We start from the raw sequence: 25704 nt of genomic DNA, 5'->3' as shown, positions 1-25704 counted from the left end.
TGGTTCGGGCGTGCAACTCCCAACATGCATCGCAGCTGTCTTTCCTGAGCTCAATTACAGCTGAATCTCACTGCTGCCCAATCAGCTCTGAGCTGATGATGTCATGCTGATAGGAGGTGAGAGGTCATGAGTGGAGCTGACTAACAGTCGATGAAGTGGGTGTTGCTTAGAAACAACCTTGCCTCAGAAGCCCTTCACAGGGGTATGGTATGCATTTCTAAATCTGCCACTGTCTCTCTGACTCTTCTTTGAAGCCTCAGAAGCATTCCTTCCTCTGTCTGAATGACACAGGCATAGAGATGATAAAACTGTCCATATATCTCTGGGCACAGTTTTATCATTGCTAAACCTTTTTTTTGTTTCTGTACTTGCTTGTGAAGCGTCCACTCCTGAAGCATTAACTGGTTTGTTCTTTCCACAGATGCTGCCTGACTTGCTGCGTGTTTCCAGTATTTTCTAATTTTCTCCCATATTTCTCTTCATGAGAAACATTCAAGCTTACAGCTAACCATTTCTAACTCACTATTTGCTCTCACTTGGCTATAATTCACTTGGCTTTCTCTCCCTTCCACTCTTGTCTGTGTATTACTTCTCCTCTGTGTCTCAGTTTATTCCTTTCCTTTTCTCTTTCACCCCTTTTCTTTCAGTCCTGCACACTGCCATCTAACTCCAAGATAAAGCTTAGAGCATGTGCTGTGACCACACGGCACGAAGCCTCTCATTTAGCTTACTTTACCTGGAGTCATACCTAGCACAAAGGAAGATGGTAGTGGTTGTTGGACGCCAATCATCTCAGCCCCAGGGCATTGCTGCAGGAGTTCCTCAGGTCAGCGTCCTAGGCTCAACCATCTTCAGCTGCTTCATCAATGACCTTCCCTCCATCATAAGGTCAGAAATGGGGATGTTCACTGATGATTGCACAGTGTTCTGTTCCATTCGCGACCCCTCAAATAATGAAGCAGTCCGAGCCCGCATTCAGCAAGACCTGGACAACATCCAGGCTTGGGCTCATAAGTGGCAAGTAACATTCGTGCCAGATAAGTGCCAGGCAATGACCATCTTCAACAAGAGAGTCCAACCACCTCCCCTTGGCATTACCATCGCCGAATCCCCCACCATCAACATTCTGGGGGTCACCATTGACCAGAAACTTAACTGGACCAGCCATATAAATACTGTGGCTACAAGAGCAGGTCAGAGGCTGGGTATTCTGCGGTGAGTGACACATTCCTGACTCCCCAAAGCCTTTCCACCATCTACAAGGCTCAAGTCAGGAGTGTGATGGAATACTCTCCACTTGCCTGGATGAGTGCAGCTCCAACAACACTCAAGAAGCTCGATACCATCCTGGACAAAGCAGCCCGCTTGATTGGCACCCCATCCACCACCCTAAACATTCACTCCCTTCACCATCGGTGCACCGTGGCTGCAGTGTGTACCAACCACAGGATGCACTGCAGCAACTCGCCAAGGCTTCTTCGACAGCACCTCCCAAACCCGTGACCTCTACCATCTAGAAGGACAAGAGCAGCAGGCACATGGGAACAACACTACCTGCACGTTCCCCTCCAAGTCACACACCATTCCTGAGTTGGAAATATATCGCTGTTCCTTCATCGTCACTGGGTCAAAATCCTGGAACTCCCTTCCTAACAGCACTGTGGGAGAACCTTCACCACATGGACTGCAGCGGTTCAAGAAGGCGGCTCTCCACCACCTTCTCAAGGGCAATTAGGGATGGGCAATAAATGCTGGCCTCGCCAGCGACGTCCACATCCCATGAACGAATAAAAAAAATTGGCTATTTCTGCAGGTCACTGGCTATCAGAAAGCCTGTAAAACACTAATTTGCATGAAGTTCTCCCCATACACATAATTGTGTCCTGCATTTCAGTCTATTTACATCACTGATTTGATATAACTATATATTAAAATCCTTACGTCTGCATGCACTTCCTGTCAACAAAAGCTTACTTCCTGTTGTCACTTTTTTCTAAGAATTGTGTGTCAATTATTTTACTATTATAAATTCCTACGCCTGTATTTATAATGGAAACCGCCTATGTAAACTTGTCATGCTGCAACTGCACAATCTGGCCACTGGATGGCTTTGCGCCCAACTATTGAACATTTTCAAAGACTCCATTTTTAAAAGTTTTCAGATATTCTGTTCGATATGTTATTTTCTCTTCAGGTAAGTTTTACTTTAATTTACTTGCTTCAGTCTCCTGCCTACTCCCTACCTGTAAAATTAAAAATGTAATCCAGTTCCTGCCTGCTCCCACTGGCACGGCCCTTTGCCTTCTCTTCCCTGCTCATGGAGCCTGCTGGCATGGTCCCTATCCCAGTCAGTGGCACGGTACTGTAGTGGTTATGTTACTGAACTAGTAATCCGGAGGACGTGAGTCAAATCCCACCATGGCAAGTTTGAGAATTTTAATTCAATAAAAGTGACTCCAGTCCCACACCAATGTAGTTGACTCTTAACTGTCCTCTGAAGTGGCCTCGCCAGCCACTCAGAAAAAGGCCCTCCACCACCTTCTTAGGGCAACTAAGGATCGGCAATAAATGCGGGCATTGGCAGCATCTCACATCCTGAGAATGGATTTTTAAAAAATGTCTGCTCTTTATAAATTTAATTTGCATTTAGAGTACCTTTCATGTCCTCAGAATATTCCAAATCACTTCAAAGCCAAGAAATTACTTTTGAAGTGTAGTCACTGTTATTTTGTGGCCAAATATGGCAGTCAATTTGCACATAGCAAGATCCCACAAACAGTAAATGAGATAAATGAGCAGCTAATCTGTCTTGGCGATGTTGGTTGCACGATAAATATTGGCCAGGACACACAGAGAATTCCCCTACTCTTTAAACAGTGATACTGTATCTTTTACATTCACCAGGCTGACTGGAGCCTCAGTTTAATGTCTCATCTGAAAGACAGCATCCTCGACAATTCAGCACTCCCTCAGTACTCAGCTTAATTATGTGATCAAGACCTGGAATGGGGCTTGAACCTATGACCTTCAGAGGCAAAAACACTATTTCAGATCCAAGGCTCAGACTACTTAGCGTCCCACTCTTCCACCCCTTGGCTGCGGACTCAGTTCTTGTTGGGCTCCCCCGTCGATATCTCACATTCCCTCCTCCCCGCTGTTCGATGCATCAGCCCCAATCTGAGGTGATTGAAGGGAGGCTTGTGGTCTTGAGGCAGTTTGCATTCAGAGTTGGCTCTGGTTCAATACAAGAACATAAGACATAAGAAATAGGAGCAGGAGTAGGCGATACGGCCCCTCGAGTCTGCTCTGCCATTCAATAAGATCATGGCTGATCTTTGACCTCAACTCCACTTTCCCGCCCGATCCCCATATCCCTTGATTCCCTTAGGGTCCAAAAATCTATCGATCTCAGCCTTGAATATAATCAACGACTGAGCATCTACAGCCCTCTGGGGAATATCACTAATATTCTCACATTCATGCAACATTCTATAATAATTTACTCTTTGCTTTTGCACAATTATTAAAAATGGCACATTTGCACAAATAATTAAAGGCCTCAAATTGAACTCCTTTTAAATGAAGGGCCCGCAGCTCCTTTCCCCTCCCCACTCTGTTCTAACTTCCCTATTACTCTCTTCTGGATTTTAGCTCTGCAGTTCGCCCTTAGGCCAGGTCCAATTATCCTCTGCCATCAAAACCCACTTCATTTGAAGAACGCACTTGGGTCTTGATTCCCTGGGTCCAAAAAGCTTTGGGAGAATCCATCACACTCAAGATACCACTTTTTGTGTAAAACATGATCAAATTGCAACTGAATAATCTCTTTAAAAAAATTACAAAAAGAGAAAAAGGTTTATTTGTTCTGACATGGAAAACCAAGAAAGGTTGTTGAGAGGACAAGGAGAGAAGTCAATCTAGAGAAACTTCCAAGAGCAATAACTAGTCTCCAAATTATCTCAGGACCAATTTACCCCCCCCCCCCCCCTTCACAAGAATATCCGGAATAGACAAAACCATCCAACACCTCACTAACAAAGATATCAAGTAGGATGGAAGGAAATGGATAACCTTGCCTCATTCGTCTTTTGAGAGAGAAGGTTCACTAGATTAATTCTTGGGATGAGAGAGTTGTCCTATGAGAACAATTGAGTAGAATGGGCCTATACTCTCTGGAGTTTAGAAGAATGAGAGGTGATCTCATTGAAACATATAAGATTATGAGGGGGCTTGAAAGAGTAGATGCTGAGAGTTTGTTACCCCTGGCTAGAGAGTCTAGAACTAGGGAGCATAATTGCAGGATTTGGGGTCGGCCATTCAAGACTGAGATGAGGAGGAATTTCTTCACACAGAGGGTTGTGAACCTTTGGAATTCTCCATCCCAGAGGACTGTGGATGCTGAGTCATTGAATTCATTCAAGGCTGAGATGGATAGACTTTTGGACTCTAGTGGAATCATGGGATATGGGGATCGGGCAGGAAAGTGGAGTTGAGGTCAAAAATCAGCCATGATCTGACTGAATGGCGGAGCAGGCTCGAGGGCTGTACGGCCTACTTCTGCTCCTATTTCTTGTGTTCTTATGACAGGTTGAGTGAGTCTTTATTTACCCTCTCAAAAATCTTGGAACTGGGATGCACACCCAGATAAAATCCAAGATTTGCCCATCTACTCCATAGTTTCCAGTTGCTTCATAAGGGGTGCACAAGACACATGAAGATTGAAAGATATATGAAAAATCAACGAAAGCACTGCACGAGGGATTCCCTGCGCTTCCTGACCCTTTGAGATCTCGTATAAAGCCACTATCTGTCCTACTTACCTCACGAGAGCAAAACTCAGCCTGTTATTTTCTGATTTCTCCGCAGACCTCCAAAGGATCCAATACATATGCCACGACAAGTTGAAGAACCATTTTAATAGCAACGAGATTCCTCTGTAATTTTCAGGTTCAATTGGATCCCTTTCTTGTGGGCAGAAAAAAAAACTACTACAATGGCACTCTGGAACACCAAGGGTATGTGTACCTCAAGAAGTCTTGTATTGACCATCCTCAGACAAGGTAGCTCCAAGGGGTTGGTGGTTCCTTACATTATTCTCCGTGCCATTGCCATTACCGCCACCCCCCCCCCCCCCCCGCCAGAGCAGCCGTCAAACACATGCATATATTACATTACATAGAATTTATAGCACAGAAGCAGGCCATTTGGCCCAACAGGTCTATGCTGCTGTTTATGCTCCACACGAGCCTCCTCCCACCTTACTTCATCTAATCCTATCAACATATCCTTCTATTCCTTTCTCCCTCGTGTAATTATCTAGATTTCCCTTAAATGCATCGATGCTATTCACCTCAACTATTCCTTGTGGTAGCAGGTTCCACATTCTAACCACTCTCTGAGTAAAGAAGTTTCTCCTGAATTCCTTCTTGGATTTATTGGATATATCGTTCTCCCCAGGATATAATTTTCATCTATTACTGCTGCACAGCTCCACTTGATACATTTCATGCAACTTAGTCTGTTCGGTACAATTTACAAGCTCAATTATGGAACAGTAGTGTCGTGGTTGTGATACTGGACTAGCAACCCAGAAGTTGTGAGTTTAAAATCCCACTATAGCAAACAGTGCAATTGAATTCAATAAATCTGTGGGCTGGCACCAGAATGATATAGTACAGTTCTAAAAACCCAATTGGTTCACTAATGTAGTTGACTCTTAAAGCAATTTGTCAGAGCAACTAGACTGATATCAGCAAGATTCTTCAGTAATTATGGTCAATAAATGCAATACATCCACCGTCACCCATAATAAAAAAAAGGACACCATTCCCCAAAGGTTTGAAGATCTCGAATATCGTGGTTGCCCCTTCGTGACAAGCCAACGCAAGCCCTGATTGGGCTGCTAAACACGTGCACAGGTTTTGCGGCCCTGCACCCTCTCACATGCGCATGCATAGGTGATAGTCCTGCATCATTCTGGTGCGACCTTGGGGCAGTGGCCAGGCAGCACGGTCCCTGCCCATCCATGGATTTGATACAAAAAACGCTGATGGTTGGCGCGAATGTAACGCTTTAGTAAGCTGCAAAACAAGGATCAGACAGAGTAGGAACTGATAATTACGTGCCAATTTTTGTCCACAGATGCTGAAGAAGGGTCAGATGCCTGGAAATGCTGACGGTCAACATGAAACGCTGAGAGTGGGCACCCATACAAAAATATGACAACTCTCCCAGCAAAAATAAATAATTCTTTTTTGTGAAGGCAAAAAGTACTCATGAGAACAAAGGAAAAGTCAGGGATGAGAAAATGACTTTGGCTTATTGAAGCTCATTCCTCTCGTGACAATCTAAGTGTCTTTGAATAGTAAGCTTTGTGCCTGAACTCTACTTTCAACTGTTCAGTTGGTTAAATTGTAAAAAAAAATAGACAAGGTGATGACACTGCAACAGAAGTAAAGATGCTTCTGGGTTTTGAAGAAACACTTTGGTCAGAAGAGTCGTTGAGCTATCTGTAAGGTATACAGCAGAGGCATTCAATCCGCAAACTACATATAAAATATATGAAATATATGAAATCATTTTATGAGTTGTAGGCCCGATACGTGGGCCCTAACATTCTGAGACCGCGATCCGTCTGCCCAATGGCCCTGATGCTGACCCCATCAGATATTTGTGATGTGGAGATGCCGGTGATGGACTGGGTTTATTTTAAAATCCACAAGCTTTCGGAGGCTTCCTCCTTCCTCAGGTGAATGTGATCCATCAGATAATTAACACTGATGGTGGGTCAAAGTCAAGTCCCACCACCAACTTGTCAGTTAGGCCAGGAAGGGCCAGAAAATGCATTGAAATTGGGGGCACCAGAAGCCGCCCCCCCCTCCAATAGCACAGCTGCAGGATTTAACGCCGGACTCGCCTGCAGCAAGCTGAAGACATGGCTCCAACAGGAACCAGTCACAAGAGAGCATCAAACGTCCCGGAGAGTGATATAAATATTCTTATGAAGGAAATTAGGCACAGGAGGGATGGAAAAGTGGGAGTTGGTGGCGAGGGACCCGCTGATAGAGCAGCCAGGACCGTGTGGTAAGAGGTGGCACAGGCGGTGAATGGCAACTCCTTAACCACCAAGACCCATCTCTAGTGCAGGAAGAAGTTTAATGGCTTCACAAGATCAGTAAAGGTAAGTGTGTTGGCAGTAATCTTTCATTCATCTATATTTTAAACTTTACAAACCACAGACCAACATTATTCCTAAAAGTGCAGGGTAAAAAGTAACAGGAAAATAACATTTTAATACCAATTATTGTATTTTTGTTCTTTTTGTGAACTAAACGAACTGTACAGATTCCTTCACATGAAACAATGACATTGTATCTCTGGAGAATCCTGCAATGCATGCATGCCCTTTGGAGAATCATTTTCCATATGTGTGAACTCCATCAGAGAAGCGATACGAGCTCTCCAATAGTTGTAAAATAAACCGTTAACCATTTTGTTCTCAGGCAAGAAAAGCATTTGCACAATTAACGATAATGACAAGTTACAGGAAGAGGAACAGCAGACATTTGTCCGTTAACTCAGAAGGAGGAGATACTGGGATCTCACTTAGCTGAAGTGATAGGGGAAGGGAATGTGGGAGCTCCTGCAACCACAGTTGTTGTCTGCAGAACAAGTGTTCAAAGATCCTAAAACGATTGCAGCTTTCTGACTCTCTTACTCTGACGACAGCCCCTTACGTAAACAGGACTGGAAAGAAACAATGTCCAACAGGAAACTCACTGCATTTCTCTGGCTTTTTCTCTCCACAGGAGCTGAAAGCAGGGAAGAAGCAGCAGAGAGAGAAAGTGACCCAATGGCAGGACTCTCAGCAGCAGAAATTCACCCACACCGTCAGTCACCCTCTTGCACTTACCAGACCTAATAGTGTCACTTAGGAAGGGGGAGAACGGGGATGGTTTCGACGAGGAGTGGATACTGGGGGCTGCATGACACAAAAAGAAGCCAGAGCAAGAGGCTGTAGACGTGGAGAAGGATGTTCCTGAACAAAGGCTAAGGAAATGTCAGCTTTTGTCTAAACAGCATTTGGACAATGATCTCAGGGGTTCTGTCCTGAAAAGAAGAATGCTACCAGAGCATCAAACTCATACAAAGGCACTGCAAAGCCTCTTCATAAAATGTCCAGCGGGGCTGGTGGCAGAGTCTAACGCCTTCCTTTGCTGTACCAGTAGAGAGGGCTTCTCAACAATGCAGGGCAGCCTGGAGCAAGTGGCAGCTGCAAGAATATCTACTTATATCCCACAGAAAACAAAAGTCTGGAGCAGGTCTACAGCTCCCATGTTCAGGCTTTGTCTGGTGGCATTGAGGCCTTGGGTGACAGAATGGAGAATGTAACATTTACCAGAGTCCAGAGCATGGTTTGCAGGATATTTGGGATACTCTCTCCCGAGGATAAGGGGATATCAGTCACTCTATTAAGGTCTCTTCAATTTTAGTTTGAGTGTTGATGTGAGCCCTGGTGTCGAATTCCTCTGCTTCATTGGTGCTTTTACTCAATGGTATTAGAAGCCACAGTCGTGTTAGATACCACATGTCTCCCAGAAGCCAGTTTATAACTTGATTATAAAAGAGTGCAGGGACATTGGACTGCTGAAGGATGAATGAATCATGACAGATCCCTGCATACTAGGTACTGATGTGCAGAAACCTATGCCTGAGTGAAATCATTTTCGGTTGATATAATGGTGTGGGCTGGCAATAGGAGCTTGTACGCCCACGGGTGCAATCCACAGCTCCAAGTATTCCTAGAACCCAGCAATACCATCAAAGTTGATGCTCTGCTCATTCAATTGTCTTGCTCCTGTGCCAAATGTCATGAACTGGGTGGCCCTGGCAAATGGGGCATTAATTACTTACCCTTTGTAATAATAGACAGCAAATTGACTGACCAGGCAGAAGTCCCCTGTTACCCTATGGAATGAGCCAGTGCAAAGAAATTCATGACAGTCGTAGCTTTCTGAGCCACGGTAAGTGTTAATTGTATGATTTATATCAATGAGTGTTAATTGTATTCAGGTGGTGGGTATCAATTGGGGACTCTCTTGTATCCTTTTTATAGGAGAGCTTAGCTAAGGTATGGTGTGTGTGTGTAGGGGGAATCTCTGTGAATAAAGGTTGGAAGCAAACTAAATACCAGGCTCAAGTATTTTCTCCTTCACCACCAGGCTATCCAGTTATAACAGTAAGTGCTGCCCTATTCTTGAGGAAGTTTGCAGATCTCTCTGTCGGACGGTGCAAAGCTCTTCCAGGGATTATAGAATAATAAAATGATTACAACACAGAAGGTGGTCATTCGGCCCATCGAAACCATGCTGGCTCTCTGCAAGAGCAATCCAGCTAGTCCCTCTCCCCCGCCCTGAAATTTTTTTCCCTTCAAGTACTTATCCAGTTCCCTTTTGAAAGCCACGATTGAATCTGCCTCCACCATCCCCTCAGGCAGCGCATTCCAGATCATAAACACTCAGTGCATAAAAAGTTTTTCCTCATGTCGCCTTTGGTTCTTTTGCCAATCACCTTAAATCTGTGTCCTCTGGTTCTCAACCCTTCCGCCAATGGGAACAGTTTCTCTCTATCTACTCTGTCTAGACCCCTCATGATTTTGTACACCTCTATCAAATCTCCTCTCAAGCTTCCCAGCTTCTCCAGTCTATTCACATAACTGAAGTTCCCCATCCCTGGAACCATTCCAGTAAATCTTTTCTGCACCCTCTCTAAGGCCTTCACATTCTGCCTAAAGTGCAGTCATTTTTCCAGTTGTGAACTCTATTAGGTCACCTTGAAGTAAGATCACCCCTTAATCTTCTATACTCAAGGGAATACAAGCCTAGTCTATGTAACCTGTCCTCATAATTTAACCCACAGAGGTGGAGATGGGGAGAGAGGGTGTATCACAGTAGTCTCATTAGAGGATCCTGCTGGTAATTGTACCCATGGATATTGGGGTCAGAAGGTGGATAAACAAATTCCAGCAGACAACATCCTTATAAACGTAACTCCAGGGAGCTGTTCAAATAAGATCATCTCGGTTTATATACTGGCCGGGTATTTGCAGGAGGGTTTGGATCTCCTGTAGTGCTGCCTCGAGTCTGGCCACCCAGCTTCTCTGCTGTTCCTCCTCCAACACAACATCCTAAAGAGAGGAATCCCCATTGGGAAACCCACACACAGCCTAACGGTGTATTCCAGGGAATTGGTCCAAACAAAAATATTCTTGGAGACTTCCCAATGTCTTCAAAAAATTGAACAAAAGACCAATCCAAAGTAAATTTATGAGTCTCTATATAACAGCACAATGAAGCATTGCAAATTATCTTTAAGATTCCAGCAATGCCCTTCCTCAGCTACGGGTCTAAATTAGCCCTGTTCTATAAGTTAGATCAGCAGATTCTAGGGTGTAAATAATGGAACTTTTGACAGATGATGTCACCCTGATTTAACCCAATCATTCATATAAGGTATCAGCCGTGGCTCAGTGGTAGCACTCTCGCCTCTGAGTCAGAATGCTGTGGGTTCAAGTCCCACTCCAGAGACTTAAGCACAAAATCCAGGCTGACATTTCAGTGCAGTACTGCAATACACTCAAGTCTCCTGATGTCTTTCAGATAAGACGTTAAACTGAGGCCCGATCTGCCCTCTCAGGTGGACGTAAAAGATTCCCCGGCACTATTCGAAGGAGAGCAGGGGAGTTCTCCTCGGTATCCTGGTCAATATTTATCCCTCAACCAAAATCACTAAAAACAGATTACCTGGTCACTTATTTCATTGCTGTTTGTGGGACTTTGCTGTGTGCAGATTGGCTGCTGCGTTTCTTACATTGCAACGGTGACTACACTTCAAAAGTACTTCATTGGCTGTAAAGCGCATTGGGATGTCCTGAGGTCTTTCTTTTATATGGCTGCTCCTTCGCTAGGGCAGACTCATTGTACATCCTCCCTCATCTCTGGTGGAATTTAGGGGAGAATGTAAATGCAGGGTGAGACCAGTGCACCCTCTTTCCTCCCCAAATTACGACCATTCCCCCCCAATAGATCTACTATCGAAACCAGCGGGATTATGGGGACGTGCTATTTATTTTAAACCTTACCTGATGTGCTTGTTGCAGGAGTTCCATGCGCTCCTGCAGGATTTGGCAGTCGTACTCTCTGCTCTTTCTCAGCATCTGACGTCTCAACTTCTCCACGGCGATTCGCAAGTCATCCTTCTGCTTCTCGGTCAGCGATTCGCCCAGTTTTATCACGGTGTCCTGCTGTAATGCATTGTACAGTGTAGCCTCCAGCTCTTGGATACGCTGAAAGAACAAGTTGACAATACGGAGCAGTCAGAGCAAAGCAGGGCGATCGAAGAAAAGAACGAAAGTTGAGAGTTGGACACTGAATTTCTGCACCAAGCAGACTTGTGTGTCTAATCTGTATTTGTTAACAGTGTGGTGTCTTTTTTTCTAGTATTTCCCTCCTTAAGTATTTTCACCCGATTCACACTAAGGTGCAGGATCAGGGGATTGATAGATTTCTCATATCTCACTGAAGTGACCGTTCTTCATGCACAAGACTAGAAGGTGAGTGTCGTCGGGCTATTTTTTCATGGGAGGTGTCACAGTTGACCCCAATTTTGTCCTTACCCAATATTGAAGTGGACTTCTTAGTGGGAGTCACTGGACAGAGATCAGGAACAGGAACCACAGCCGAGTTATATTCCTCTATCTCATCCAGGGACACAGAGGCCAGTTGTAGCAACGCCCCCCGCTTCCACCATCATCTAGGTTGAGATTAGGTAACTCAGCAGAGGCGAGGGATCAGGTCTGAGGCCTTTCTGGCCTGTATGTGTCAGTACCCCACTGAACCATTAGGAGGGAGGATGGTAAGAATGGAATGCAGGTCCCCTGAGGAGAAAGGCCTGGTTCACTGCACTATTCAGGTTAAATGTTTACCCAACGTATTGTCCCCCAACTTGACTCACTCCAAATACAAAGGCTTCCAGAACATTCTGCGTGCAGTCATATCTCTTTCTTTGTACAAAATGCCATAGGATCATGAAGAATGAATTTATTTATCTGGACTGTTCTTTTAAAAAAGGTCTTGGCTCCCCCTTTGCGGAGGTGTTAAATAGAAGCTCACTGATAAAACACAGTGGGGGCCATTTTCAACAGCGGTAAACAGGCTGTGTGGCGGACGCCCACAGGAGTCAACATGGGACCTGTCCAACTCTCATGGTTGACGTTCCTTATCAAATGCCCGGCGAGCTCCCATTGGACAGTGCACCGGTTTGGAGGTGGGGAATCGGGCAGTGAGGCCATTTGTCCACGGCCAGCAGTTGCTAAAAGGGGAGGTGTAATTTTTTTTTTAAATCAGCAACAGAAAGAAGCAGTCTTACATAACAGCCTGCATATCTTACAAAGCACATGCAGATATTTAATGTAAAGAGATTATAATGGGTAGCTAGGAGAGCTATAATTCAATTATTTGTGGTGGCTTTGTTCCGTTTGAAAGGTTTTTTTTAAATTGACAGTGACTCTCAGCATGGGGAACACAATTACATCCACGCTGAAGGGTTAACGTTCGTGTGCAACCACATAGGACTTATTGCACAGTTAAGCAACAGCAGATTACTTGGGAATAATATAGCCTGCTTGGCCGGGAATTTGTCAGATCACTTGGGGCTCAGTTGACGTCATGAACCATTACAGGAAACTTTTGAGTATTTTGTGAAACTTATCCAAATCCCAATAGTGTGTTTCAGCCTTGAACACCTGCCCAAAGTGAACTCTTTATTCAGATTGCATCATGTTTCCTTCTCCCTAATCAGAGCTTTCCTGCTGCTGTTTTACCGGTGTTCATATTTGCCATTTTCACCATAAACTGCGGCTAAGTTCTTCCATGCAGGCCTTCATCACATGACAGGAAGAAGGGCATTTTGAAACACTACAATGACAGAGCAGGGTCATGATCGAATCAACTGACATGGAGAGGGCACCTTACCAACGAACAATGGAACTTCCTTTAAACATCAACAAGAAGCTCAAGGAGTCAAGAGGAAATGGTATTGAACAAGAAAGTCAGAGCTCTGGAGGAAGGCTGAAAAACGTGTTATGGCTGAGCAGAGAATTATTGGACAGTAGAGACATATTTCTCCAAATATAGTTCACTTGGAAGCTGCAGACTGGGTCGTCATGTAAGCTGACTGCTCAAGTTCAAATGGTGCACATGGTTTCACTGAGTATAACACTCGAGTGTAGTATAATGACATATAGTATACTGAACACACCGATACTTCTGATCATAGTATACTGAACACACCGATATTTCTGATCATAGTATACTGAACACACCGATACTTCTGATCATAGTATAATGAACACACCTATATTTCTGATCATAGTATACTGAACACACCTATACTTCTGATCATAGTATACTGAACACACCTATATTTCTGATCATAGTATACTGAACACATCTATACTTCTGATCATAGTATACTGAACACATCTATACTTCTGATCATAGTATACTGAACACATCTATATTTCTGATCATAGTATACTGAACACACCTATACTTCTGATCATAGTATACTGAACACACCTATATTTCTGATCATAGTATACTGAACACATCTATACTTCTGATCATAGTATACTGAACACATCGATACTTCTGATCATAGTATACTGAACACACATATATTTCTGATCATAGTATACTGAACACATCTATACTTCTGATCATAGTATACTGAACACATCTATACTTCTGATCATAGTATACTGAACACATCTATATTTCTGATCATAGTATACTGAACACACCTATACTTCTGATCATAGTATACTGAACACATCTATACTTCTGATCATAGTATACTGAACACACCGATATTTCTGATCATAGTATACTGAACACACCTATACTTCTGAACATAGTATACTGAAAACATCTATACTTCTGATCATAGTATACTGAACACATCTATATTTCTGATCATAGTATACTGAACACACCTATACTTCTGATCATAGTATACTGAACACACCTATATTTCTGATCATAGTATACTGAACACACCTATACTTCTGATCATAGTATACTGAACACATCTATACTTCTGATCATAGTATAATGAACACACCGATACTTCTGATCATAGCATACTGAACACATCTATACTTCTGATCACAGTATACTGAACACACCGATACTTCTGATCATAGTATACTGAACACACCGATACTTCTGATCATAGTATACTGAACACACCTATACTTCTGATCATAGTATACTGAACACATCTATACTTTTGATCATAGTATACTGAACACACCGATACTTCTGATCATAGTATACTGAACACACCTATATTTCTGATCATAGTATACTGAACACACCTATATTTCTGATCATAGTATACTGAACACACCTATACTTCTGATCATAGTATACTGAACACACCTATACTTCTGATCATAGTATACTGAACACACCTATATTTCTGATCATAGTATACTGAACACACCTATACTTCTGATCATAGTATACTGAACACACCTATATTTCTGATCATAGTATACTGAACACATCGATACTTCTGATCATAGTATACTGAACACACCTATACTTCTGATCATAGTATACTGAACACACCTATACTTCTGATCATAGTATACTGAACACACCTATACTTCTGATCATAGTATACTGAACACACCTATACTTCTGATCATAGTATACTGAACACACCTATACTTCTGATCATAGTATACTGAACACACCTATATTTCTGATCATAGTATACTGAACACACCTATATTTCTGATCATAGTATACTGAACACACCTATATTTCTGATCATAGTATATTGAACACACCTATATTTCTGATCATAGTATACTGAACACACCTATACTTCTGATCATAGTATATTGAACACACCTATATTTCTGATCATACTATATTGAACACACCTATATTTCTGATCATAGTATAATGAACACACCTATATTTCTGATCATAGTATACTGAACACACCTATACTTCTGATCATAGTATACTGAACACACCTATATTTCTGATCATAGTATACTGAACACACCGATACTTCTGATCATAGTATACTGAACACATCTATATTTCTGATCATAGTATAATGAACACACCGATACTTCTGATCATAGAATACTGAACACACCTATATTTCTGATCATAGTATACTGAACACATCTATACTTCTGATCATAGTATACTGAACACATCTATATTTCTGATCATAGTATAATGAACACACCGATACTTCTGATCATAGAATACTGAACACACCTATATTTCTGATCATAGTATACTGAACACATCTATATTTCTGATCATAGTATACTGAACACACCTATATTTCTGATCATAGTATACTGAACACACCTATACTTCTGATCATAGTATACTGAACACATCTATACTTTTGATCATAGTATACTGAACACACCGATACTTCTGATCATAGTATACTGAACACACCTATATTTCTGATCATAGTATACTGAACACATCTATACTTCTGATCATAGTATACTGAACACACCTATACTTCTGATCATAGTATACTGAACACACCTATATTTCTGATCATAGTATACTGAACACACCTATACTTCTGATCATAGTACACTGAACACACCTATATTTCTGATCATAGTATACTGAACACATCGATACTTCTGATCATAGTATACTGAACACACCTATACTTCTGATCATAGTATACTGAACACACCTATACTTCTGATCATAGTATACTGAACACACCTATATTTCTGATCATAGTATACTGAACACACCTATACTTCTGATCATAGTATACTGAACACACCTATACTTCTGATCATAGTATACTGAACACACCTATATTTCTGATCATAGTATACTGAACACACCTATATTTCTGATCATAGTATACTGAACACACCTATATTTCTGATCATAGTATATTGAACACACCTATACTTCTGATCATAGTATATTGAACACACCTATGTTTCTGATCATAGTATATTGAACACACCTATATTTCTGATCATAGTATAATGAACACACCTATATTTCTGATCATAGTATATTGAACACACCTATATTTCTGATCATAGTATAATGAACACACCTATATTTCTGATCATAGTATAATGAACACACCTATATTTCTGATCATAGTATACTGAACACACCTATATTTCTGATCATAGTATACTGAACACACCTATATTTCTGATCATAGTATACTGAACACACCGATATTTCTGATCATAGTATATTGAACACACCTATATTTCTGATCATAGTATACTGAACACACCTATACTTCTGATCATAGTATATTGAACACACCTATATTTCTGATCATAGTATATTGAACACACCTATATTTCTGATCATAGTATACTGAACACACCTATACTTCTGATCATAGTATATTGAACACACCTATATTTCTGATCATAGTATACTGAACACACCTATATTTCTGATCATAGTATACTGAACACACCTATACTTCTGATCATAGTATATTGAACACACCTATATTTCTGATCATAGTATAATGAACACACCTATATTTCTGATCATAGTATACTGAACACACCTATACTTCTGATCATAGTATATTGAACACACCTATATTTCTGATCATAGTATAATGAACACACCTATACTTCTGATCATAGTATACTGAACACACCTATATTTCTGATCATAGTATATTGAACACACCTATATTTCTGATCATAGTATATTGAACACACCTATATTTCTGATCATAGTATACTGAACACACCTATACTTCTGATCATAGTATACTGAACACATCTATACTTCTGATCATAGTATAATGAACACACCGATACTTCTGATCATAGCATACTGAACACATCTATACTTCTGATCACAGTATACTGAACACACCGATACTTCTGATCATAGTATACTGAACACACCGATACTTCTGATCATAGTATACTTAACACACCTATACTTCTGATCATAGTATACTGAACACACCGATACTTCTGATCATAGTATACTGAACACACCTATATTTCTGATCATAGTATACTGAACACACCGATATTTCTGATCATAGTATACTGAACACACCTATATTTCTGATCATAGTATACTGAACACACCTATATTTCTGATCATAGTATACTGAACACACCTATATTTCTGATCATAGTATACTGAACACACCTATATTTCTGATCATAGTATACTGAACACACCTATATTTCTGATCATAGTATACTGAACACACCTATATTTCTGATCATAGTATACTGAACACACCTATACTTCTGATCATAGTATACTGAACACACCGATACTTCTGATCATAGTATACTGAACACACCTATACTTCTGATCATAGTATACTGAACACACCAATACTTCTGATCATAGTATACTGAACACACCAATACTTCTGATCATAGTATACTGAACACACCTATACTTCTGATCATAGTATACTGAACACACCAATACTTCTGATCATAGTATACTGAACACACCAATACTTCTGATCATAGTATACTGAACACACCTATACTTCTGATCATAGTATACTGAACACACCTATACTTCTGATCATAGTATACTGAACACACCTATACTTCTGATCATAGTATACTGAACAAAACTATATTTCTGATCATAGTATACTGAACACACCTATATTTCTGATCATAGGATACTGAACACACCTGTACTTCTGATCATAGTATACTGAACACATCTATATTTCTGATCATAGTATACTGAACACACCTATATTTCTGATCATAGGATACTGAACACACCTATACTTCTGATCATAGTATACTGAACACACCGATACTTCTGATCATAGTATACTGAACACACCTATATTTCTGATCATAGTATACTGAACACACCTATATTTCTGATCATAGGATACTGAACACACCAATACTTCTGATCATAGTATACTGAACACATCTATATTTCTGATCATAGTATACTGAACACATCTATATTTCTGATCATAGTATACTGAACACACCTATACTTCTGATCATAGTATACTGAACACATCTATATTTCTGATCATAGTATACTGAACACACCTATACTTCTGATCATAGTATACTGAACACAACTATATTTCTGATCATAGTATACTGAACACACCTATATTTCTGATCATAGGATACTGAACACACCTATACTTCTGATCATAGTATACTGAACACATCTATATTTCTGATCATAGTATACTGAACACACCTATATTTCTGATCATAGGATACTGAACACACCTATATTTCTGATCAGAGGATACTGAACACACCTATACTTCTGATCATAGTATACTGAACACACCTATATTTCTGATCATAGTATACTGAACACACCGATATTTCTGATCAGAGGATACTGAACACACCTATACTTCTGATCATAGTATACTGAACACATCTATATTTCTGATCATAGTATACTGAACACACCTATACTTCTGATCATAGTATACTGAACACACCTATACTTCTGATCATAGTATACTGAACACACCTATATTTCTGATCATAGTATACTGAACACACCTATATTTCTGATCATAGTATACTGAACACACCTATATTTCTAATCATAGTATACTGAACACATCTATACTTCTGATCATAGTATACTGAACACACCTATATTTCTGATCATAGTATACTGAACACACCTATATTTCTGATCATAGTATATTGAACACACCTATATTTCTGATCATAGTATACTGAACACACCTATATTTCTGATCATAGTATACTGAACACACCTATATTTCTGATCATAGTACACTGAACACACCTATACTTCTGATCATAGTATACTGAACACAACTATATTTCTGATCATAGTATAATGAACACACCTATATTTCTGATCATAGGATACTGAACACACCTATACTTCTGATCATAGTATAATGAACACACCTATACTTCTGATCATAGTATACTGAACACACCTATACTTCTGATCATAGTATACTGAACACACCTATATTTCTGATCATAGTATACTGAACACACCTATATTTCTGATCATAGTATACTGAACACACCTATATTTCTGATCATAGTATACTGAACACACCTATACTTCTGATCATAGTATACTGAACACACCTATACTTCTGATCATAGTATACTGAACACACCTATACTTCTGATCATAGTATACTGAACACACCTATATTTCTGATCATAGTATACTGAACACACCTATATTTCTGATCATAGTATACTGAACACACCTATATTTCTGATCATAGTATACTGAACACACCTATACTTCTGATCATAGTATAATGAACACACCTATATTTCTGATCATAGTATACTGAACACACCTATACTTCTGATCATAGTATACTGAACACACCTATACTTCTGATCATAGTATACTGAACACACCTATATTTCTGATCATAGTATACTGAACACACCTATATTTCTGATCATAGTATACTGAACACACCTATATTTCTGATCATAGTATACTGAACACACCTATACTTCTGATCATAGTATACTGAACACAACTATATTTCTGATCATAGTATACTGAACACACCTATACTTCTGATCATAGTATACTGAACACACCTATACTTCTGATCATAGTATACTGAACACACCTATATTTCTGATCATAGTATACTGAACACACCTATATTTCTGATCATAGTATACTGAACACACCTATATTTCTGATCATAGTATACTGAACACACCTATACTTCTGATCATAGTATACTGAACACACCTATACTTCTGATCATAGTATACTGAACACACCTATACTTCTGATCATAGTATACTGAACACACCTATACTTCTGATCATAGTATACTGAACACACCTATATTTCTGATCATAGTATACTGAACACACCTATATTTCTGATCATAGAATACTGAACACACCTATATTTCTGATCATAGTATACTGAACACACCGATACTTCTGATCATAGTATACTGAACACACCTATATTTCTGATCATAGTATACTGAACACACCTATATTTCTGATCATAGTATACTGAACACACCTATACTTCTGATCATAGTATACTGAACACACCTATATTTCTGATCATAGTATACTGAACACACCTATATTTCTGATCATAGTATACTGAAAACACCGATACTTCTGATCATAGTGTACTGAACACACCTATATTTCTGATCATAGTATACTGAACACACCTATATTTCTGATCATAGTATACTGAACACACCTATATTTCTGATCATAGTATACTGAACACACCTATACTTCTGATCATAGTATACTGAACACACCTATATTTCTGATCATAGAATACTGAACACACCTATATTTTTGATCATAGTATACTGAACACACCTATATTTCTGATCATAGTATACTGAACACACCTATATTTCTGATCATAGTATACTGAACACACCTATATTTCTGATCATAGAATACTGAACACACCTATATTTCTAATCATAGTATACTGAACACATCTATACTTCTGATCATAGTATACTGAACACACCTATATTTCTGATCATAGTATAATGAACACACATATACTTCTGATCATCGTATACTGAACACACCTATACTTCTGATCATAGTATACTGAACACATCTATACTTTTGATCATAGTATACTGAACACACCGATACTTCTGATCATAGTATACTGAACACACCGATATTTCTGATCATAGTATACTGAACACACCGATACTTCTGATCATAGTATACTGAACACACCTATATTTCTGATCATAGTATACTGAACACACCTATACTTCTGATCATAGTATACTGAACACACATATATTTCTGATCATAGTATACTGAACACATCTATACTTCTGATCATAGTATACTGAACACATCTATACTTCTGATCATAGTATACTGAACACATCTATATTTCTGATCATAGTATACTGAACACACCTATACTTCTGATCATAGTATACTGAACACACCTATATTTCTGATCATAGTATACTGAACACATCTATACTTCTGATCATAGTATACTGAACACATCTATACTTCTGATCATAGTATACTGAACACACATATATTTCTGATCATAGTATACTGAACACATCTATACTTCTGATCATAGTATACTGAACACATCTATACTTCTGATCATAGTATACTGAACACATCTATATTTCTGATCATAGTATACTGAACACACCTATACTTCTGATCATAGTATACTGAACACATCTATACTTCTGATCATAGTATACTGAACACACCGATATTTCTGATCATAGTATACTGAACACACCTATACTTCTGAACATAGTATACTGAAAACATCTATACTTCTGATCATAGTATACTGAACACATCTATATTTCTGATCATAGTATACTGAACACACCTATACTTCTGATCATAGTATACTGAACACACCTATATTTCTGATCATAGTATACTGAACACACCTATACTTCTGATCATAGTATACTGAACACATCTATACTTCTGATCATAGTATAATGAACACACCGATACTTCTGATCATAGCATACTGAACACATCTATACTTCTGATCACAGTATACTGAACACACCGATACTTCTGATCATAGTATACTGAACACACCGATACTTCTGATCATAGTATACTGAACACACCTATACTTCTGATCATAGTATACTGAACACATCTATACTTTTGATCATAGTATACTGAACACACCGATACTTCTGATCATAGTATACTGAACACACCTATATTTCTGATCATAGTATACTGAACACACCTATATTTCTGATCATAGTATACTGAACACATCTATACTTCTGATCATAGTATACTGAACACACCTATACTTCTGATCATAGTATACTGAACACACCTATATTTCTGATCATAGTATACTGAACACACCTATACTTCTGATCATAGTATACTGAACACACCTATATTTCTGATCATAGTATACTGAACACATCGATACTTCTGATCATAGTATACTGAACACACCTATACTTCTGATCATAGTATACTGAACACACCTATACTTCTGATCATAGTATACTGAACACACCTATACTTCTGATCATAGTATACTGAACACACCTATACTTCTGATCATAGTATACTGAACACACCTATACTTCTGATCATAGTATACTGAACACACCTATATTTCTGATCATAGTATACTGAACACACCTATATTTCTGATCATAGTATACTGAACACACCTATATTTCTGATCATAGTATATTGAACACACCTATATTTCTGATCATAGTATACTGAACACACCTATACTTCTGATCATAGTATATTGAACACACCTATATTTCTGATCATACTATATTGAACACACCTATATTTCTGATCATAGTATAATGAACACACCTATATTTCTGATCATAGTATACTGAACACACCTATACTTCTGATCATAGTATACTGAACACACCTATATTTCTGATCATAGTATACTGAACACACCGATACTTCTGATCATAGTATACTGAACACATCTATATTTCTGATCATAGTATAATGAACACACCGATACTTCTGATCATAGAATACTGAACACACCTATATTTCTGATCATAGTATACTGAACACATCTATACTTCTGATCATAGTATACTGAACACATCTATATTTCTGATCATAGTATAATGAACACACCGATACTTCTGATCATAGAATACTGAACACACCTATATTTCTGATCATAGTATACTGAACACATCTATATTTCTGATCATAGTATACTGAACACACCTATATTTCTGATCATAGTATACTGAACACACCTATACTTCTGATCATAGTATACTGAACACATCTATACTTTTGATCATAGTATACTGAACACACCGATACTTCTGATCATAGTATACTGAACACACCTATATTTCTGATCATAGTATACTGAACACATCTATACTTCTGATCATAGTATACTGAACACACCTATACTTCTGATCATAGTATACTGAACACACCTATATTTCTGATCATAGTATACTGAACACACCTATACTTCTGATCATAGTACACTGAACACACCTATATTTCTGATCATAGTATACTGAACACATCGATACTTCTGATCATAGTATACTGAACACACCTATACTTCTGATCATAGTATACTGAACACACCTATACTTCTGATCATAGTATACTGAACACACCTATACTTCTGATCATAGTATACTGAACACACCTATACTTCTGATCATAGTATACTGAACACACCTATACTTCTGATCATAGTATACTGAACACACCTATATTTCTGATCATAGTATACTGAACACACCTATATTTCTGATCATAGTATACTGAACACACCTATATTTCTGATCATAGTATATTGAACACACCTATACTTCTGATCATAGTATATTGAACACACCTATGTTTCTGATCATAGTATATTGAACACACCTATATTTCTGATCATAGTATAATGAACACACCTATATTTCTGATCATAGTATATTGAACACACCTATATTTCTGATCATAGTATAATGAACACACCTATATTTCTGATCATAGTATACTGAACACACCGATATTTCTGATCATAGTATACTGAACACACCTATATTTCTGATCATAGTATACTGAACACACCGATATTTCTGATCATAGTATATTGAACACACCTATATTTCTGATCATAGTATACTGAACACACCTATACTTCTGATCATAGTATATTGAACACACCTATATTTCTGATCATAGTATATTGAACACACCTATATTTCTGATCATAGTATACTGAACACACCTATACTTCTGATCATAGTATATTGAACACACCTATATTTCTGATCATAGTATATTGAACACACCTATATTTCTGATCATAGTATACTGAACACACCTATACTTCTGATCATAGTATATTGAACACACCTATATTTCTGATCATAGTATATTGAACACACCTATATTTCTGATCATAGTATAATGAACACACCTATATTTCTGATCATAGTATAATGAACACACCTATATTTCTGATCATAGCATACTGAACACACCTATACTTCTGATTATAGTATACTGAACACACCTATACTTCTGATCATAGTATACTGAACACACCTATATTTCTGATCATAGTATATTGAACACACCTATATTTCTGATCATAGTATATTGAACACACCTATATTTCTGATCATAGTATACTGAACACACCTATACTTCTGATCATAGTATACTGAACACATCTATACTTCTGATCATAGTATAATGAACACACCGATACTTCTGATCATAGCATACTGAACACATCTATACTTCTGATCACAGTATACTGAACACACCGATACTTCTGATCATAGTATACTGAACACACCGATACTTCTGATCATAGTATACTGAACACACCTATACTTCTGATCATAGTATACTGAACACACCGATACTTCTGATCATAGTATACTGAACACACCTATATTTCTGATCATAGTATACTGAACACACCGATATTTCTGATCATAGTATACTGAACACACCTATATTTCTGATCATAGTATACTGAACACACCTATATTTCTGATCATAGTATACTGAACACACCTATATTTCTGATCATAGTATACTGAACACACCTATATTTCTGATCATAGTATACTGAACACACCTATATTTCTGATCATAGTATACTGAACACACCGATATTTCTGATCATAGTATACTGAACACACCTATACTTCTGATCATAGTATACTGAACACACCGATACTTCTGATCATAGTATACTGAACACACCTATACTTCTGATCATAGTATACTGAACACACCAATACTTCTGATCATAGTATACTGAACACACCAATACTTCTGATCATAGTATACTGAACACACCTATACTTCTGATCATAGTATACTGAACACACCAATACTTCTGATCATAGTATACTGAACACACCAATACTTCTGATCATAGTATACTGAACACATCTGTACTTCTGATCATAGTATACTGAACACACCTATACTTCTGATCATAGTATACTGAACACACCTATACTTCTGATCATAGTATACTGAACAAAACTATATTTCTGATCATAGTATACTGAACACACCTATATTTCTGATCATAGGATACTGAACACACCTATACTTCTGATCATAGTATACTGAACACATCTATATTTCTGATCATAGTATACTGAACACACCTATATTTCTGATCATAGGATACTGAACACACCTATACTTCTGATCATAGTATACTGAACACACCGATACTTCTGATCATAGTATACTGAACACACCTATATTTCTGATCATAGTATACTGAACACACCTATATTTCTGATCATAGGATACTGAACACACCAATACTTCTGATCATAGTATACTGAACACATCTATATTTCTGATCATAGTATACTGAACACATCTATATTTCTGATCATAGTATACTGAACACACCTATACTTCTGATCATAGTATACTGAACACATCTATATTTCTGATCATAGTATACTGAACACACCTATACTTCTGATCATAGTATACTGAACACAACTATATTTCTGATCATAGTATACTGAACACACCTA

The 25704-nt window shown here is 38.7% G+C and overlaps 1 protein-coding gene across 5 annotated transcripts in view; it reads right to left on the bottom strand.

Annotated features, from left to right (window-relative positions):
• Window positions 1-25704, bottom strand: part of LOC137332582 (janus kinase and microtubule-interacting protein 2-like) — a 344895-nt gene that overhangs the window by 92465 nt on the left and 226726 nt on the right. For all 5 annotated transcript variants that reach the window (XR_010965701.1, XR_010965702.1, XR_010965703.1 and 2 more), the window contains exon 20: window positions 11141-11344. Coding sequence is in view for 1 of the 5 variants with exons in the window: in XM_067996512.1 (XP_067852613.1) it covers window positions 11141-11344 (204 nt within the window). In the remaining 4 variants the exon portion in view is untranslated. The remainder of the gene's footprint in view (window positions 1-11140; window positions 11345-25704) is intronic.

The sequence above is a fragment of the Heptranchias perlo genome, chromosome 14, assembly GCF_035084215.1.
Source record: "Heptranchias perlo isolate sHepPer1 chromosome 14, sHepPer1.hap1, whole genome shotgun sequence".
Taxonomy (NCBI): Eukaryota; Metazoa; Chordata; class Chondrichthyes; order Hexanchiformes; family Hexanchidae; genus Heptranchias; species Heptranchias perlo.
The sequence above is the reverse complement of the archived record's forward strand: the minus strand, read 5'-3'. Positions and strand labels throughout refer to the sequence as shown.